The sequence below is a fragment of the Cyanistes caeruleus genome, chromosome 34, assembly GCF_971803275.1.
Source record: "Cyanistes caeruleus chromosome 34, bCyaCae1.hap1.1, whole genome shotgun sequence".
In the NCBI taxonomy this organism is placed as follows: domain Eukaryota; kingdom Metazoa; phylum Chordata; class Aves; order Passeriformes; family Paridae; genus Cyanistes; species Cyanistes caeruleus.
This window is the reverse complement of record NC_141735.1, coordinates 1,763,609-1,778,356: the sequence shown is the minus strand read 5'-3', so window position 1 is coordinate 1,778,356 and position 14,748 is coordinate 1,763,609. Positions and strand designations below refer to the sequence as shown.

The 14,748-nt window shown below is 39.0% G+C and overlaps 1 protein-coding gene across 1 annotated transcript in view; it reads right to left on the bottom strand.

Moving 5' to 3' along the window:
• The window catches only part of HNRNPUL2 (heterogeneous nuclear ribonucleoprotein U like 2), a 52,262-nt gene extending 37,586 nt beyond the window's left edge, over positions 1-14,676 (bottom strand). The window contains exons 1-4 of the mRNA XM_086871132.1: positions 13,744-14,676; positions 6,294-6,426; positions 4,001-4,077; positions 170-309 (exon numbers count right to left, since the gene is read on the bottom strand). Coding sequence (XP_086727258.1) covers positions 170-309; positions 4,001-4,077; positions 6,294-6,426; positions 13,744-14,365 — 972 coding nt within the window. The 5' untranslated portion in view covers positions 14,366-14,676. The remainder of the gene's footprint in view (positions 1-169; positions 310-4,000; positions 4,078-6,293; positions 6,427-13,743) is intronic.
• Between the last annotated feature and the right edge of the window lie 72 nt (positions 14,677-14,748).

Sequence of the window (14,748 nt, the reverse complement as noted above, 5' to 3'; positions counted from 1 at the left end):
TTCCGGCTGTTCCCATTCCCATTCCCATCACCATTCCCGCTATCCCGGCTGTTGCCGTTATTCTGGCTGTTCCCATTCCCACCGCCATTCCCGCTATCCCAGCGGCTGTTGCCGTGGCCCATTCCGGCGGCTGTTGCCGTTATTCCGGCTGTTCCGGCTGTTGTCTCACCCTGGCCTGGAAGCACACCCTGCCCCGGGTGACGCCGTGGGTGCTGCGGGCTCCGGCCCAGAGTCCCGGGAATCTCTCGGAGAAGAGCGGCTGGCCCCCGTAACGGTCCCGGCTGGCCCGGAACTGCAGGTCCGACGTGTCTGGGGACAACACATCCATAAATCCCAAAATTCCATAAATCCCAAAATTCCCAAAATTCCTGAATCCCAAAATTCCCAAATTCCCTAAATCCCAAAATTACAAAATCCCAAAATTCCATAAATCCCAAAATTCCCAAAATTCCTGAATCCCAAAATTCCATAAATCCCAAAATTCCCAAAATTCCTGAATCCCAAAATTCCCAAATTCCCTAAATCCCAAATCCCAAAATTCCTAAATCCCAATAAATCCCAAATCTCAAAATTCTATAAATCCCAAAATCCCAAAATTCCATAAATCCCAAAATTCCCAAATCCCAAATTTCCATAAATCCCAAAATTCCCAATTCCCAAATTCCAAAATTCCCAAATTCCAAATCCCAAAATTCCAAATCCCAAAATTCCCAAATCCCAAAATTCCCAAACCCCAAATCCCAAAATTCCCGAATCCCATCCCGGAACTGCAGGTCCGACGTGTCTGGGGACAACACATCCCAAAATTCCATAAATCCCAAAATTCCATAAATCCCAAAATTCCTGAATCCCAAAATTCCTAAATCCCAAAATTCCCTAAATCCATAAATCCCTAAATCCATAAATCCCAAAATTCCTGAATCCCAAAATTCCCAAATCCCAAAATTCCCATCCCGGAACTGCAGGTCCGACGTGTCTGGGGACAACACATCCCAAAATTCCATAAATCCCAAAATTCCCAAAATTCCAAAATCCCAAAATCCCAAAATTCCATAAATCCCAAAATTCCCAAATCCCAAAATTCCCTAAATCCCAAAATTCCCAAAATCCCAAATCCCATCTCGGAACTGCAGGTCCGACGTGTCTGGGGACAACAGATCCCAAAATTCCCTAAATCCCAAAATTCCCAAAATTCCTGAATCCCAAAATCCCAAAATTCCCTAAATCCATAAATCCCTAAATCCATAAATCCCAAAATTCCCAAAATTCCTGAATCCCAAAATTCCCAAATTCCCTAAATCCCAAATCCCAAAATTCCTAAATCCAAATAAATCCCAAATCCCAAAATTCCATAAATCCCAAAATTCCCAAATCCCAAAATTCCATAAATCCCAAAATTCCCAAAATCCCAAAATTCCCAAATCCCAAATCCCATCCCGGAACTGCAGGTCCGACGTATCTGGGGACAACAGATCCATAAAAATCCCCAAATTCCCAAAATTCCATAAATCCCAAAATTCCATAAATCCCAAAATTCCCAAAATTCCCGAATCCCAAAATTCCATAAATCCCAAAATTCCTGAATCCCAAAATTCCTGAATCCCAAAATTCCCAAATCCCAAATCCCATCCCGGAACTGCAGGTCCGACGTGTCTGGGGACAACACATCCATAAATCCCAAAATTCCCAAAATTCCCAAAATTCCTGAATCCCAAAATCCCAAAATTCCCAAATTCCCTAAATCCCAAATCCCAAAATTCCATAAATCCCAATATCCCAAATCCCATCCCGGAACTGCAGGTCCAACGTGTCTGGGGACAACAGATCCCAAAATTCCATAAATCCCAAAATTCCATAAATCCATAAATCCCAAAATTCCATAAATCCCAAAGTTCCCAAATCCCAAATTCCCAAATTCCTAAATCCATAAATCCCAAATCCCATCCCGGAACTGCAGGTCTGACGTGTCTGGGGACAACAAATCCATAAATCCCCAAATCCCCAAATCCCCAAATCCCAAAATTCCCAAAATTCCCAAAATTCCTAAATCCCAAAATTCCCAAAATTCCCAAATCCAAATCCCAAAATCCCAGAATTCCATAAATCCCAAAATTCCCAAAATTCCTGAATCCCAAAATTCCCAAAATTCCCAAATCCCAAATCCCAAAATCCCAAAATTCCATAAATCCCAAAATTCCCAAATCCCAAATCCCAAAATTCCCAAATCCCAAATCCCAAATCTCATCCCGGAACTGCAGGTCCGACGTGTCTGGGGACAACAGATCCCAAAATTCCATAAATCCCAAAATTCCCAAAATTCCTGAATCCCAAAATTCCCAAAATTCCCAAATCCCAAATCCCAAAATCCCAAAATTCCATAAATCCCAAAATTCCCAAATCCCAAATCCCAAAATTCCCAAATCCCAAATCCCAAATCTCATCCCGGAACTGCAGGTCCGACGTGTCTGGGGACAACAGATCCCAAAATCCCAAAATTCCCTAAATCCCAAAATCATCCCAAAAAATCCCAAAAACATCCCAAAAAATCCCCAAAAATCCCAAAATCCCCAAAAAATCCCAAAATCATCCCAAAAAATCCCCCAAAATCCCAAAATGATCCCAAACAATCCCAGAATAATCCGGAAAAAATTCCAGCTCATATCAAAAAATCCCAAAAAATCCCCCAAAATCCCCAAAAATCCCAAAATCCCCAAAAAATCCCAAAATGATCCCAAAAAATGCAAAAAAATCCCAAAATGATCCCAGAAAATCCCCAAAAATCCCAAAATCATCCCAAAAAATCCCAAAATGATCCCAGAAAATCCCAAAAAATCCGAAAATGATCCCAAAAAATCCCAAAATTGTCCCAAAAAATCCCAGAATAATCCCGAAAAAATTCCAGCTCATCCCAAAAAACTCCCCAAAAATCCCAAAATCATCCGGAAAAATCCCCAAAAATCCCAAAATCCCCCCAAAAAATCCCCCAAAATCCCCAAATGATCCCAAAAAATCCCAGAATGATCCCAAAAAATCCCAAAACTGTCCTGAAAACTCCCAAAATCCCCAAAATTATCCCGAAAAAAGTCCCAAAAATCCCAAAATCATCCCAAAAATTCCCAAAAATCCCAAAATATCCCAAAAAATTCCAAAATGATCCCAAAAAATCCCAAAAAATCCTAAAAAAATTCCCCAAAATCCCAAAATCATCCCAAAAGTTCCCAAAAAATCCAAAAAAAATCCCCAAAAATTCCCAAAATTCCAAAAATCCCCCCCAAAAAATTCCAGGGAATTCTCCCTCCCCTCCCCCAAGGATCCCAAATTCCTGGAATCCTCTGGAAACTTCTGGAATTCCCAAAATCTTTCCAAAAAATCCCAAAATTGCCCCAAAAAATCCCCAAATTATCCCAAAAATTCCCAAAAATCCCAAAATTATCCCCAAAAATCCCCAAAAAATCCCCAAAAATTGCCAAAAATCCCAAAATGATCCCAAAAAATCCCAAAAAATCCCAAAAAAATCCCCAAAAATCCCAAAATGATGCCAAAAAATTCCAAAAAATCCCAAAAAACTCCCAAAAATCCCAAAACCATCCTAAAAAATCCTCAAAAATTCCAAAGTGATCCCAAAAAAATCCCAAAATCATCCCAAAAAATCCCAAAAAACTCCCAAAAATCACAAAATCCCCCCCAAAAATTTCCCAAAATCCCAAAATCATCCCAAAAAAATCCCAAAAAATTCCAAAAAAATCCCCAAAAATCCCCTAAAAAATCCCAAAAATTCCCAAAATCCCCCAAAAAACCCAGAAAAATCCCAAAAAACCCCTAAAAAAATCCAAAAAAACCCCCCAAAAATCCCCAAAAATTCCAAAATCATCCCAAAAAATCCCAAAAAATCCCCCAAAAATTCCCAAAATCCCCCCCAAAAATTCCAGGGAATTCTCCCTCCCCTCCCCCAAGGATCCCAAATTCCTGGAACCCTCTGGAATTCCCGGGATTCCCGTACAGGTGTCGAGGATGACGAGGCTCTCGTCCTCTTCCCCCTCGGGCGGTTCCTCCTCCGGCGGCGGCGGCGATTTGGATCTGGAAAAATCCCCAAAAATTTGGGATAAATTCCGGGATTCCTGGGAGGAAAAAATTCCCAAAATCCCAAAAGAATTCCCCCCCCAAAAAAAAAATTTTTGGGATTTTATTGGGAATTTTTTTGGGAATTTTTTGGGAATTTTGGGGGGATTTTTTGGGGAATTTTTGGGGGATTTTCCAGGAAAAAATTCCCAAATCCTCAGGAATTCCCTGATCTTGGAATTGCTCTAAAATGATCCCAAAACTCCTTAAAACCCCCCCAAAAAATCTTTAAAAATTAATAAAAAATCCAGAAAAAATCCAAAAAAAAAAAAAAAAAAAATTCCAAAAAATCCCAGGAAAAAATTCCCAAATCCTCAGGAATTCCCTGAATTTGGAATTGCTCTAAAATGATCCCAAAACTCCTTAAAACCCCAAGAAAAATCTTTAAAAATCCAGAAAAAAACCCAGAAAAATGAAAAAAAAAATCCAAAAAAAATCCAAAAAAAATCCCAAAAAATTCCCAAAAATTCCAGGAAAAAATTCCCAAATCCTCAGGAATTCCCTGATTTTGGAATTACTCTAGAACAATCCCAAAACTCCTTAAAACCCCCAGAAAAAAATCTTTAAAAATTAATAAAAAATCCAGAAAAATCCAAAAATAATCCAAAAAAAATTTTTAAAAATTCCAAAAAAAATCCAAAAAAATCCCCAAAAATTCCAGGAAAAAATTCCCAAATCCTCAGGAATTCCCTGATCTTGGAATTGCTCTAAAATGATCCCAAAACTCCTTAAAACCCCCAGAAATAGTCTTTAAAAATTAATAAAAAATCCAGAAAAATTAAAAAAAAAATCATAAAAAAATCAGAAAAAATTCCCAAAAATTCCAAAAAAATTTCCAAAAATTCCAGGAAAAAATTCCCAAATCCTCAGAAATTCCCTGATTTTGGAATTGCTCTAAAATGATCCCAAACCCCCTTAAAACCCCCCCAAAAAAATCTTAAAAAAATCAGAAAAAACCCAGAAAAATAAAAAAAAAATCGAAAAAAAATCGAAAAAAAATCGAAAAAATTCCCAAAAAATTCCCAAAAATTCCCAAAAATTCCCCAAAATTTCCCGAATCCTCAGAAATTCCCTGATCTTGGAATTGCTCTAGAACAATTCCAAAACTCCTTAAAACCCCCCCAAAAAATCATAAAAAAATCAGAAAAAACCCAGAAAAATCGAAAAAAAATCGAAAAAAAAATCGAAAAAAAATCGAAAAAATTCCCAAAAATTCCCAAAAATTCCCAAAATTTCCCCAAAATTTCCCGAATCCTCAGAAATTCCCTGATCTTGGAATTGCTCTAAAATGATCCCAAAACTCCTTAAACCCTCAAAAAAATCATAAAAAAATCAGAAAAAAACCCAGAAAAATCGAAAAAAAATCGAAAAAATTCCCAAAAAATTCCCAAAAATTCCCAAAAATTCCCCAAAATTTCCCGAATCCTCAGAAATTCCCTGATCTTGGAATTGCTCTAGAACAATTCCAAAACTCCTTAAAACCCCCCAAAAAAATCATAAAAAAATCAGAAAAAAACCCAGAAAAATCGAAAAAAAATCGAAAAAAAATTGAAAAAAAATCGAAAAAATTCCCAAAAATCCCCAAAAATTCCAGGAAAAAATTCCCAAATCCTCAGGAATTCCCTGATCTTGGAATTGCTCTAAAATGATCCCAAGCCCCCTTAAAACCCCTCAAAAAATCTTTAAAAATCCAGAAAAAACCCCAGAAAAATCGAAGAAAAATCAAAAAAAAATCCAAAAAATTCCAAAAAAATTCCCAAAAATTCCAGGAAAAAATTCCCAAATCCTCAGGAATTCCCTGATCTTGGAATTACTCTAGAACAATCCCAAACCCCCTTAAAACTCCCAAAAAAATCTTAAAAAAATCAGAAAAAAACCCAGAAAAATCGAAAAAAAATCGAAAAAATTCCCAAAAAAATCCCAAAAAAATCCCAAAAAATTCCCAAAAATTCCCAAAATTCCCAAAATTTCCCGAATCCTCAGAAATTCCCTGATCTTGGAATTGCTCTAGAACAATTCCAAAACTCCTTAAAACCCCCCAAAAAATTCATAAAAAAATCAGAAAAAACCCAGAAAAATTGAAAAAAAATCGAAAAAAAATCAAAAAAAAATCGAAAAAATTCCCAAAAATTCCCAAAAATTCCCAAAATTCCCGGAATTCCCGGAATTCCCACCGGCTGTTGTAGGCCTCCTCACGGAACTCGTGGTAGGCGCGGCCGTGCTCGTCCTTCTCGTCCCGGAGCCGTTTCACCCCGCGCCGCTCGGCCTCGGCGCCGCCCGCCTTCGCCTTCTCTTCCTCTTCCTCACCTGCCCAAACAGCCCCAAAAACCCCAAATTTAACCCAAAATCCCGAATTTAGCCCTAAAAATCGCAAATTTAGCCCTAAAAATCCCAAATTTAGCGACAAAAATCACAAATTTAGCCCCAAAAACCCCAAATTTAACCCAAAATCCCGAATTTAACCCCAAAAATCCCGAATTTAGCCCCAAAAAATCACAAATTTAGCCCCAAAAATTCCGAATTTAGCCCCAAAAACCCCAAATTTAGCCCCAAAATTGCGAATTTAGTCCACAAATCCCAAATTTAGCCCCAAAAATCCTGAATTTAGCCCCCAAAAAACCCGAATTTAGCCCCAAAAATCCCAAATTTAGCGACAAAAATCACAAATTTAGCCCCAAAAATCCTGAATTTAGCCCCAAAAATCACGAATTTAATGACAAAAATCCCAAATTTAGCCCCAAAATTCCGAATTTAGCCCCAAAATCCGGAATTTAGCCCCAAAATCACAAATTTAGCCCCAAAAATCCCCAAATTTAGCCCCAAAATCATAAATTTAGCCCCAAAATTGCGAATTTAGTCCACAAATCCCAAATTTAGCCCTAAAAATCACAAATTTAGCCCCAAAAATCCCAAATTTAGCCCCAAAAAACCCGAATTTAGCGACAAAAATCACAAATTTAGCCCCAAAAATCCCAAATTTAGCCCAAAAAATCACAAATTTAGCCCCAAAAATTCCGAATTTAGCCCCAAAAATCCCGAATTCAGCCCCAAAATCCCAAATTTAGCCCCCAAAATTCCGAATTTAGCCCAAAAACCCCAAATTTAGCGACAAAAATCCCAAATTTAGCCCCGAAATCCAAAATTTAGCCCCAAAAATCCCGAATTTAGCCCCAAAAATTCCGAATTTAGCCCCAAAAATCCCAAATTTTGGCCCCAAAATCCCAAATTTAGCGACAAAAATCAAAAATTTAGCCCCAAAAATCCCAAATTTAGCCCCAAAAATCACAAATTTAGTCCCAAAAATCCCAAATTTAGCCCCAAAAAACCTGAATTTAGCCCAAAAATCCCAAATTTAGCCCCAAAATCACAAATTTAGCCCCAAAAATCCCCAAATTTAGCCAAAAAATGCCAAATTTAGCCCCAAAATCCTGAATTTAGCCCCAAAAATCCTGAATTTAGCCCCAAAAATCCCAAATTTAGCCCCAAAAACCCCAAATTTAGCCCCAAAAACCCCAAATTTAGCCCCAAAAATCCCAAATTTAGCCCCAAAATCCCGAATTTAACCCCAAAAATCCCCAAATTTAGCCCCAAAATCCCGAATTTAGCCCAAAAATCCCAAATTTAGCCCCAAAAAACCCAAATTTAGCCCCAAAAATCCTGAATTTAACCCCAAAAATCCCAAATTTAACCCAAAATCCCAAATTTAGCTCCAAAAATCCCAAATTTAGCCCCAAAATCCCAAATTTAACCCCAAAAACCCCAAATTTAGCCTAAAAATGCCAAATTTAGCCCCAAAAAATCCCCAATTTAGCCCCAAAATCCCAAATTTAGACCCAAAAAAACCCCAAATTTAGCCCCATAAATACCAAATTTAGCTCAAAAATCCCAAATTTAGCCCCAAAATCCAGAATTTAGCCCCAAAAATCCCAAATTTAGCCCCAAATTCCGAATTTATCCCCAAAAATCCCGAATTTAGCCCCAAAAATCCCAAATTTAGCCCCAAAATCCCAAATTTAGCCCCAAAAATCCCAAATTTAGCCCCAAAATCCCGAATGTAGCCCCAAAATCCCGAATATTCCATAAAAATATTGATTTTTAATTGGATTTTTGGGGTTAAAATGAGGAATTTTGGGGTTAAAAGTTGAATATTCCCTAAAAATGTCAATTTTTCACAGATTTTTGGGGTTAAAACAATGTTTTTTTGGGTTAAAAGTGAATATTCAATAAAAATATCAATTTTTAAGGGGTTTTTTGGGGTTAAAACGATGAATTTTTGGGTTAAAAGTTGAATATTCTGTAAAAATGTTGACTTTTAATGGGCTTTTTGGGGTTAAAGTGATGATTTTTTGGGTTAAATGTTGAATATTCAATAAAAATATTGATTTTTACTTGGATTTTTGGGGTTAAAGTGAGGAATTTTTGGGTTAAAAGTTGAATATTCCATAAAAATATCAATTTTTAATGGGATTTTTGGGGTTAAAATGAGGATTTGTTGGGTTAAAAGTTAAATATTTAATTAAAATGTAATTTTTAATGGGTTTTTTGGGGTTAAAATGAGGAATTTTTGGGTTAAAAGTTGAATATTCTGTAAAAATGTCAATTTTTAATTGGATTTTTGGGGTTAAAATGATGAATTTTTGGGTTAAAAGTTGAATATTCCATAAAAATATCAATTTTTAATGGGCTTTTGAGGTTAAAATGAGGATTTTTTTAGGTTAAAATGGATATTCAATAAAAATATCGATTTTTACTTGGATTTTTGGGGTTAAAATGAGGATTTGTTGGGTTAAAAGTTGAATATTTAATTAAAATGTAATTTTAATGGGTTTTTTGGGGTTAAAACGATGAATTTTTGGGTTAAAAGTTGAATATTCTGTAAAAATGTTGATTTTTAAGGGGTTTTTTGGGGTTAAAATGAGGAATTTTTGGGTTAAAAGTGGATATTCAATAAAAATATCAATTTTTAATTGGATTTTGGGGTTAAAATGAGCAATTTTTGGGTTAAAAGTGAATATTCAATAAAAATATCGATTTTTAATTGGATTTTTGAGGTTAAAATGAGGAATTTTTGGGTTAAAAGCTGAATATTCAATAAAAATACCAATTTTTAATTGGATTTTTGGGGTTAAAATGAAGAATTTTGGGGTTAAAAGCTGAATATTCAATAAAAATATCAATTATTAATTGGATTTTTGGGGTTAAAATGAAGAATTTTGGGGTTAAAAGCTGAATATTCAATAAAAATATCAATTATTAATTGGATTTTTGGGTTTAAAAAGAGGAATTTTTGGGTTAAAAGTTGAATATTCCGAAAAAATATTGATTTTTAATTGGAGTTTTGGGGTTAAATTGAAGATTTTTTGGGTTAAAAGTTGAATATTCTGTAAAAATGTTGATTTTTAAGGGGTTTTTTGGGGTTAAACAGAGGAATTTTTGGGTAAAAAGTGAATATTCCATAAAAATAACAATTTTTAATTGGATTTTTGGGGTTATATTGATGAATTTTTGGGTTAAAAGTTGAATATTCAATAAAAATATCGATTTTTAATTGGATTTTTGGGGTTAAAATGAGGATTTTTTGGGTTGAAAGTTGAATTAAACGGGGATATTTCACAAAAATGTCAATTTTTAATGAATTTTTGGGGTAAAAAAGGTCACAATGACGATTTTTTGCTTCTAGGGAAATGAAATCCGAGCATTCCTCGGGAATTTTGGGGTTTTCCAGGATTTTGAGGGATTAAAAAATGTTGGAATTGAGATATTTAATTTAGAAATCGAATTAAAACGATGAAAATCTTGGATTTTTTCAGGTTTTGAAGGTGGAATTTGAACTGAAATTTTCATTTTTTTCCTTAAAAATCGACTAAATCCAAGAATTCCACGGAAATCTTGGAGTTTTGATTTTTTTTTGGGATTTAGAGTGGTAAAAAGTGGTTAAAAATCCAAATTTTTCCTTAAAAAATGAGTTAAATGGAAATATTCCGTGGAATTCTCGGAGTTTTAATGAATTTTCCAAGTTTTAGAAAGGCAAAATTAAACCTGGGGAAGGAAAAATTCCCATTTGGAATGCGGGAATGGGTTAAAAAAACACAAAAAAAACTTAAAATCCTCAAAAAAAATGAAAATTTCCCTGGGATTTTCCATGGAAAAGGAAAAAAAATCCTAAAAAACCAAAAAAATTTGGGAATTTTTCCATAAAATCCAAGTTTTTATCTTTTTCCGGTGTCCCACAATGGAGATTTTTCATCTCTTAGCCCATAAAAAACCAAGTTTGAGATAAAAACGGGAATAATTTCATTTTTTCCCCTCCAAAATCAACATTTTCCCCTCAAAAATCAACATTTTCCCCTCAAAAATCAACATTTTCCTTAAAAAAATACCAATTATTCCCTCAAAAATGAAACTTTCACTCTGAAAATTCAGAATTTTCCCTCCAAAATCAACATTTTCCCCCTCAAAAATCAGGATTTTCCCTCAAAATTATGATTTTTCCCTCAAAATCCATCATTTTCCTTCAAAAAATCCCAATATTTCCCTCAAAAATGAGAATTTTTCCCTCAAAATTCAGGATTTTCACCTCAGAAATTCAGGGTTTTCCCTCAAAATGATGATTTTTCCCTCAAAATTCATAAGTTTCATTAAGAAAACCCAATATTTCCCTCAAAAATTAGAATTTTTTCACACAAAAGTCAGGATTTTCCCTCAAAAATCAACATTTTCCCCTCAAAAATCAGAATTTTCCCTCAAAACAATGATTTTTTCCCTCAAAACCCATCATTTTCCTTAATAAAATCCCAATATTTCCCTCAAAAATGAGAATTTTTCCCTCAAAATTCAGGATTTTCACCTCAGAAATTCAGGATTTTCCCTCAAAATGATGATTTTTCCCTCAAAACTCATCATTTTCCTTAAAAAAACCCAATATTTCCCTCAAAAATGAGAATTTTTTCACTCAAAATTCAATATTTTCCCCTCAAAATTCAGAATTTTCCCTCAAAACCCATCATTTTCCTTCAAAAATCCCAATATTTCCCTCAAAAATGAGAATTTTTCCCTCAAAATTCAGGATTTTCACCTCAGAAATTCAGGATTTTCCCTCAAAATGATGATTTTTTCCCTCAAAACTCATCATTTTCATTAAAAAAACCCAATATTTCCCTCAAAAATTAGAATTTTTTCACTCAAAATTCAATATTTTCCCCTCAAAATTCAGGATTTTCCCTCAAAACCCATCATTTTCCATAATAAAAACCCAATATTTCCCTCAAAAATAAGAATTTTTTCACTCAAAATTCAGGATTTTCCCTTAAAAATTAACATTTTCCCCCTCAAAAATCAGAATTTTCCCTCAAAACAATGATTTTTTTCCCTCAAAACCCATCATTTTCCTTAATAAAATCCCAATATTTCCCTCAAAAATGAGAATTTTTCCCGCAAAATTCAGGATTTTCACCTCAGAAATTCAGGATTTTCCCTCAAAATGATGATTTTTCCCTCAAAATTCTTAAGTTTCATTAAGAAAACCCAATGTTTCCCTCAGAACCAAGAATTTTTATTATCAAAATTCAGGATTTTCCCTCCAAATTCAATATTTTCCCCTCAAAATTCAGGATTTTCCCTCAAAACCCATCACTTTCCTTTAAAAATCCCAATATTTCCCTCAAAAATGAGAATTTTTCCCGCAAAATTCAGGATTTTCACCTCAGAAATTCAGGATTTTCCCTCAAAATGATGATTTTCCCTCAAAACTCATCATTTTCATTAAAAAATCCCAATATTTCCCTCAAAAATAAGAATTTTTTCATTCAAAATTCAGGATTTTCCCTCCAAAATTAACATTTTCCCCTCTAACCCCAGGATTTCCCCTCAAAATTCACGATTTTCCCTCAAAATTATGATTTTTCCCTCAAAATTCATGATTTCCCTTAAAATATCCCAATATTTCCCTCAAAACCAAGAATTTTTTCCACTCAAAATTCAGGATTTTTCCTCCAAAATCAACATTTTCACCTCAAAAATCAGAATTTTCCCTCAAAAAACATCATTTTCCTAATAAAAAATCCCAATTTTCCCCTCAAAAATGGGAATATTTACCCTGAAAATGCAGGATTTTCCCTCAAAATTCATCATTTCCATTAAAAAATCCCAATATTTCCCTCAGAACCAAGAATTTTTATTGTCAAAATTCAGGATTTTCCCTCAAAAATTAACATTTTCCCCTCAAAAATCAGAATTTTCCCTCAAAACAATGATTTTTTTCCCTCAAAATCCATCATTTTCCTTACTAAAATCCCAATATTTCCCTCAAAAATGAGAATTTTTACTGTCAAAATTCAGGATTTTCCCTCCAAAATTAACATTTTCCCCTGTAACCCCAGGATTTCCCCTCAAAATTCAGGATTTTCACCTCAAAAATTCAGGATTTTCCCTCAAAATGATGATTTTTCCCTCAAAACTCATCATTTTCCTTAATAAAATCCCAATATTTCCCTCAAAAATAAGAATTTTTTCATTCAAAATTCAGGATTTTCCCTCAAAAATTAACATTTTCCCCTCAAAAATCAGGATTTTCCCTCAAAAAACATCATTTTCCTTACTAAAATCCCAATATTTCCCTCAAAACCGACCATTTTTCCCCTCCAAATCCCAAAACTTTCCCCAAACTCGGAAATTTCTCCTTAAAAACAAAAAAATCCCCGATTTTCCCAACGCTTTTCCTTTGAATCGTTTCCCCAAATTCCAAACTTTTCCCCCTCAAAACCGGGAATTTTCCTCAAAAATCCATAAAAATCGGGAATTTTCCCTCCGAAACCTGAATTTTTCCCTCATCCCAGATTTTTTTTCCTGAAAAACCTGGAATTTTTCCCGGTTTTTCCCTCAAGATCCAACTCGGAATTGGGGAATTCCAACAATTCCATTGATTTTCCCCTCAGCCCGCGCTTCCAAAATATTCCAAACTCCGCTTTTTTTCCCGCTTTTTTCCCCCCCCTCACAAAATCCCGATTTTTCCTACCGGGAACGGGATTTAATCCCAATTTCTGAGGCGAAAATTGGAATTTTGGGGGGAAAACCGGGAATTTTGTGAGGGGGGAGCGGTTTCTTTTCCCGATTTTGGAGTTTATTTCTCCCGGTTTTTGGAATCCCACGCGAAAATCTGGGAATTCTTTCCCGGTTTTTGAGATCCCTCCGGAAAATCCGGAAGGTTTTTTTACCCCGGTTCTCGATTTTGGAGGATCTTTCATGATTTGAGGGATTCTTTTCCCGGTTCTTTCCCGGGGTTTTGGGGATCCCTTCCCGCTCCCGGGATCCCTTCCCGAGCCTCTGGAATTTCTCCCGGGGTTCTGGGGGGCCCTTCCCGGTTTTCGGGGATCTTTTCCCGGTTCTGGAATCCCTTCCCGAGGCTTTGGAATCCCTCCCGGGGCTCTGGGGATCCCTTCCCGAGATCCCCTCCCGGTTCCGAGGATCCCTTCCCGCTCCCGGGATCCCTTCCCGATCCCCTCCCGGTTCCCGGGATCCCTTCCCGAAATCCCCTCCCGGTTCCCGAGATCCTTTCCCGGTTCCCGGGATCCCTTCCCGAGGCTCCGGGCTCTCTCCCGCTCCCGGGGTTCCGTCCCCATCTCTCACCCGCCTGCGCCTCCTCCTCCTTGGCCTCGGCCGCGGCCGCTTCGTCCCCGCTGGGCGCCTCCTCCGGCGGCCGCTCGGCCCCGTTCACTCCGCCGGGGCCGCCGCCTCCTCCCGCCGGGGCCGCCTCGGGCTCGGCCGCGGCCGCCGCTCCTTCCTCCTGCGGCGGCTGCAGCGGCTCCGGCGCCGCCGCGGGCTCGGCCGGGGCCGCCTCCTCCTCCTCGTCCTCCTCCTCCTCCCCGGGGGGGCCGGGCTGGGCCGGGGCCGCCTCGGGGGCCGCGGCGGCCGCTTCGTCCTCATCCGCCAGCAGCGCTTCCTCATCCTCGTCCTCCTCCTCTTCCTCCTCCTCCTCTTCCTCCTCCTCCTCCTCCTCCTCGTCCCCTCCGTGGGGCCGCCCGCCCGGGCCTCCCGCCGGCCCCGCTTCCCCTGCGCAGCTCGAGGCCGCCGCGGCCGGGCCTCCCCCGCCGCCGCCGCCGCCGCCTTCCTCGGGCCCCGCCGCCAACATCTCGGCGTCCAGGGCCTCCTGCAGCCGCTGCGCCAGCTCCACCTTCAGCCCGCGGGCGTCCAGGCCGCGCCGGCCCAGCTCGGCCCGCAGCTCGGTCACCTTCAGCCGCTTCACGTCCATGGCGGGGCCGGTGTGCGGGGAGGGGGGGAAGGGGCCGCGGGGCGGGGGGGGGAAGGGAAGCGGAAGCGCGGGCGCGCTGAGGCGGCGGCGCCGAGGCCGGAACGCGAGGCCGGGCCGGGCCCTGAGGCCGCGGGGCGGGGACTGAGGGAGGGAAGGGGCGGAAGGAAGGGGGCGGAGAGGGGACGGGGTGGGGGAGAAGGGGCGCAGAGAGCGAGAGCGCGAGGCGGGGCCGCCGCCGCTGGCGCGGGGAGGGGGCGGCCGGAGCGCGGAGCGATCGCCGGGCCCGTCCCGCTCCCGCCGCCGCCGCCGCCTCAGCCGCGCCTGCGCCGCCGCCGCCCCTCAGCCGCGCCCCCCCGCGCGCCGCGCGCCGCCCTTCCCGCGCA